At 36.0% G+C, this 5,590-nt stretch overlaps 1 protein-coding gene across 1 annotated transcript in view; it reads left to right on the top strand.

The window, feature by feature from the left end:
* Positions 1-1,386: 1,386 nt before the first annotated feature.
* LETM2 (leucine zipper and EF-hand containing transmembrane protein 2) overlaps positions 1,387-5,590 on the top strand; it is a 67,732-nt gene continuing 63,528 nt past the window's right edge. Inside the window, exons 1-3 of the mRNA XM_007934991.2 lie at positions 1,387-1,433; positions 2,652-3,105; positions 3,831-3,974. Coding sequence (XP_007933182.2) covers positions 1,387-1,433; positions 2,652-3,105; positions 3,831-3,974 — 645 coding nt within the window. The remainder of the gene's footprint in view (positions 1,434-2,651; positions 3,106-3,830; positions 3,975-5,590) is intronic.

Consider the following 5,590-nt stretch of genomic DNA (forward strand, 5'->3'; position numbering starts at 1 on the left):
CAAAAAACAAACACTCCCCACCACCGCCAAACCCCGCTATAGCAAACACGGTCCACCAACACACGACGCGCACAAGACCCCCTAACAAAATTCACTTACTGAGGAAGCCGAGGGACCGTTTTGCACGGTGTCATGAAGTGTCAGAAGCAAAGGTAACCCCAGGAGCCTGCGGCATCTGAGCCCCAGCACCGCGGGGTCTGGGAAGTAGGGGACCACAGCAAAGGCGGGAACAGATTAATCTTCTGCGGGAGACCGCCCGTTGTTCGTCTGTCCCTGCTCTTTTAGATGGTTTGAATCTATGTTCAAAATCTCAGCTCTGTGATTGAGCTTTCCATGTAGAAAAAGATCCTGGTACACCTTTCCCAGCCATATGAAAGCAGAGATGACAATATGGGACACTCAAGCTCCTTGCTGCCTCTTGCTAAAAAGTGCGGCAGTCCGGGGAATAGTTTTGGTGAAATGTGTTTAAACTGCAAAGTTCAGTTTGGGCTTTATGGAGAATCAGTAATACAAGACGCCAGTTTACCTCTTGAACATAGGATGTACATAGTAGGTACTATGTATATCCTCCGGAGCTCTGGTAGCATAGTGCCTAAGGCACTTGACTGCTAACCAGAAGGCTGGCGGTTCAAACCCACCAGCCACTCCTCAGAAGGAAGATGGGGCAATCTACTATCCGTAGTGATACTGCCTCAGAAACCCAAGGAGGGGTTGCTATGAGTCGGGTCCGACTCGACCGACATATAACAACAACAACATCAATATGTATGTCCTCAGGAGCTCTGGTGGTGCAGTGACTGCCTACCAGAAAGTTGGTTCTGTAAGGATTTACCGCCTTGGAAACGTAATGGGGGTCGGTATGAGTTGGAATGGACTCCATGGCATTGAGTTTGGTTTTTGGTATGTATCTTCACTGCTGTATAAATGATATTAGGGAATTCTTTCAGTCTTTAGGGATTGGAACAGCTTGGCCAAGTATGGAATAAAACTAATTGAAAGAAATCCAGGATATTCACCTTCTACTTGTATTTTTACACTGCAAATAAGTGTATATTGCTCAGCTTCTTAAATACTTGACAGCCATTTAAACAAATTAGCTAGATACTATTGACCAGAGTTGAAGTGCTTTCGAAATCCAGATTATCATATTAGAGATCATTTCTGGTTTTGGACTCTTGAGGTACTACTCTCAATTCCAGGGCAAAGAATATAGTATTCATGATTGTTGGGAGTTTTTTTTACCTTGAATATGCACGTTTTCTATACTTGCAATAGCTAAAAATACTTAAATCCTGATATCTTTGTAATTGATGTGTTTTTAAAATCCTAAATTGCTTACTACTCTTTCTGCCTAGGTCCCTATGTTGACTAATTGAGACTATAAATATGGCCTTCTATACTTATAATACAGTCTTAGCTATTGCCCGAACAAGGTAAGAGTTAGGATTTTTTTCTACAGTATTTGTATGAACTTCAGTTTTCTAGATGGAAAAGATATGTGTAAAACCATAGGCTTGGTACGTAATGAAAACTTTAATGGTTTTAACTATATTGGGTTTTAGGAAGCTGACATTTTAATGTATTTGAACTTAACCTAAATTTTCTATATGCTTTACCTGGAAGCATAGAATTTTATGCTTTAGAACTCAGGTGTATTGTATAAACAACTTTGTAAATGTGTGATATAGGTAAGATGAACTTTTAGAAAGACACTTTTGTAGTTGAGGAAAGTTATGTGAGGCCTGTAAATGTAAGAAAGAAGTGAAATGGAGAGCAAGCCAGTCCTGGGGCATTGACTTGCCCCATTAAGGTTTGTTATAACTTATTTATTTGAAAGAATATTCACTGAGAACTTAGTATGTATCAGATTCATTGTACATTCTAACTTCTGGCAACTCAAAGAGTGATTTCTTCTTGGAAGGCTTCAAAACAGTCTGAAAGAATTGGAAAAGCTTATTTTCCAATAGAAGTCTCTTTTCCAGTAACTTCCTTTGTCTACATGGATATTATTTTTATTTTCAAATAGTCCAATGTGCTACATTAATTGAAGATTGATTATAGGATGCTGCAAAACTAGAATGTAGAAATCTATGGCTGGAGTGCCCAGTACTAATTCTTACTCAAAAATTTCTTGAAGAATTTTAGGTGAAGGACATTTTAGATGTAATTGCCTCTCATTTGAGGGAGAAATGTAGGCACTACATAGACAAAGCAGTATGGGATTACTTAATCCCCATCAGGACTATAAAGTATTTCATTAAAACAGTATTGCTATTCTCAGTCAGGTGACTGACAATACAATCTTCCACCTGTTTTATAACAGTTGATAGAGACAACTTTCAAATATAACCGCTGGTGAAAAAATATTTGCTGTTAGATTTTGAAATTAACAGTTGCAGTGCTTCTAACACCTAATATAACAATTCTTATGAATTAACTTATTAATATTTCTCATGGACTATATTATTCAACCATAGAGCATACAGACTTTTAACTGAGGTAAAAAGCCATATTTCATTCAATAATGAACATCATTGGCTCTTAAAATACAGGCTTAAAAACCATTGTTTTATTTTAATCAGATAAAATATCTGTTTCTTTAAGTTTTAATAGTATGTGCTCAACTCAGAGGATGTTGCTCTTTATTCCAGATTCCCTAGCCTTTTTGTCCATCCTACCTGCTCTTCTTATTCCCCATCACTTGCATATCTTCAGTTGCCAGATTCCCATTTAAATAAAACATATATGAAGAACTATGGAAGCAAGAAGTACTCTCATTCTAGCCAGTCAGGCAATAAAGTTATTTACTTACAAACTAGAATCATACAAAAACTACATACATCAACATGCTGGCTTCAAGAGGTCCCCAGTAAACCTCAGCCAGAACAAACTACAGAACAGCCACAGGTGACAAGCCCTCAGCTCACAAAAGAAACTGGCAAGAAGATTAAGGAAGTAAAGCGATCTCATAGACAAATAATCCTGGATGAACTTAAATATTATTACAATGGATTCTACTTGCTTTGGATTGACACTAAAGTTGCTGCCAGAATGGTTTGGAGGCTGTTGCATGGACAGGTGCTGACCAGACGAGAGAGACGAAGGGTAGGCAAGAGTCATATTTGAGAAAGAAATTGTGAGGTAAAAATTAACTATTTGGGAGCCAAGTTTTAAACTCAACTTAAAATTTATTTTAAAAATCCTGGAGTAGCAATAGTAATTGCTAGTGAGAACCAGAGTTGCTTACCTGGTTTCTTACTTGTCTGTAACTGATTTGCTATACAACTTTAGGCAAGATTCTTAAAATTTGTATATATTTGCCTACCGAATGGTTATGATTATGTTTTCTAATCTTCCCAGGGATTTTTGCATCTGAAGTATAAATTGTTGTTAACATGTTAAGTATAAACTCACTAAATTCACTGCTGTCGAGTCGGATCTGACTCATAGTGACCCCTCCTTGGGTTTCCAAGGCGGTATTACTACAGAAATAGATTGCCCAATCTTCCTTCTGAGGAGTGGCTGGTGGATATACATTCTTAGAACCTATTTTAACATACTATGTTTTTAAAGTATGGGTCCCTAACTTAGATGGAAGCAAAGATATTCTAGTAACCTGTTTTGATTATCATAGAGTTCCCTGAAGGTATGCCATAAATATTACCTCAGAACTATAATAAAGAGGAAAATCTTGCCTTTCAATGATAAAAAATAGCTGTAGAAAATCTGTCTTGGGTTTTTAACACTTTAAAAACCCAAGTCAGGCTCCTTTGGTCTTCTTTTGGCATGTCCCACAATAATGAATATTGCATATGCATTGAATTCTTTAGCTGCTGAGAACTTGTGCTGATCTCTTCCGTCTGGTTCCATTTCTGGTGTTCATAATTGTGCCCTTCATGGAATTCTTATTACCAGTGTTTCTGAAACTCTTCCCAGAAATGCTGCCATCAACTTTTGAAAGTGAGTCTAAAAAGGTATGTAGAATATTTTAACTGTGTGTGTGGTAAAATATGTACAATGTAAAATTTGTCATTTTAAGTATTTTTTGGTGTACAGTTCAGTGGCATTTATTATATTCACATTGCTGTGCAATATCACCACTATATATTTCCACATTTTTTTAAATTACCCTAAACAGAAACTCTATACCCATTCTTCTATAACAACCCATTCTTCCCTCCTTCAGTCCCTGGTAACCCCTAATCTACTTTCTGTCTCTATGCATTTGCCTTTTCTAGATATTTCATATAAATGGACTCATACAATAGCTGTCATTTTGTGTCCAGCTTATTTCACTTAGCATAATGTTTCAAGGTTTATTCATTTTTGTAATATATATATCAGAACTTCATTCCTTTTTATACCTGAATAATCTTCCACTATATCTATATATCATATTAACTTGTTTTTAACCATTGAAAAAAAGGGGGGGGGACAAAAATCAACTACTAAATACTAACACTTCAGATTAATACTAAGATTTCAGAAATAGATAACACATTGAAAGGGCAAAAGAGTAGAATTGAATCAATGGAAGACAGAACTAGTGGCATTGAAGACAAATCTCTCAATACTGCTTTTTTAAGGGATAAATCAGAAACAAGATGAAAACAAAATGAAGAAAGCCTAAGATAAATGTGAGACACCATCAAGAAGAATAACTTATATATGATTGGAATTCTGCAACAGAAACAGACAAATAAAACCACAGAGAATATTGCCAAAGATTTGTTGGAAGACAACTTCTCTAATATCATGAAAAACAAAGATACCCATTCAAGAAGTTCAGCAAACCCTAAATAGGATAGAACTCAAAGGAAAATCACCAAGACATATCATAGTCAAACTCACCAAAACCAAAGACAGACAAAGAATGCTGGAAGCAGCACGGGAAAAATGAAAAGTTACCTACAAAGGGCAACCAATAAGATGAAATTCTGATGTCTTGGCAGAAGCCATTCAGGCAAGAAGGCAATGGGATGACATATGTAAGACCCTGAAATAAAAATATTACTAATCAAGAATTATATACCCAGCAAAATTGTCCCTCAAATATGATAATGAAAGTAGGACATTTCTAGATAAACAGAAATTAAGGGAATTTTTTTAAACCAGACTAACCTGACAAGAAATGCTAATGGTAGTCTTTCAGACAGAGAACCAGCAACAGCAGACAATAGATGATGATTAATGCACATGATGACATAACCCAGAAACCAACCCAGATATAAAACTATCCAAAGTAAAATAAACTTACAAGACTATAAAGAAGGAACAAAAGATATCAATTGGTGAAAGAGGATAACTACAAACCAATAAAAGGGAATAAATAGTGTAGGTGAGAACTTCTAAATGGACAGGAAATCAAGACAAATGCAAGATAGAACAGACTCCTCTAAACTTAGGTTAAAAATAGTAAGTCACAGAGTAACCTCAAAGAAAATTAATAAACTTTCACATCAAAATAAAGAGAACAGGCACAAGTATTTAGCAAATACTAAAACAATAGCAATTAAAAAAATGACTACAAAATTTGTAAACAACATAAGCTCAGCACAGAAAATTACATTGTTGTTGTTGTTGTTGTTGT

Source organism: Orycteropus afer, unplaced genomic scaffold (assembly GCF_000298275.1).
Source record: "Orycteropus afer afer isolate SDZICR_OR568_19922 unplaced genomic scaffold, OryAfe1.0 scaffold00024, whole genome shotgun sequence".
Classification (NCBI taxonomy): domain Eukaryota; kingdom Metazoa; phylum Chordata; class Mammalia; order Tubulidentata; family Orycteropodidae; genus Orycteropus; species Orycteropus afer.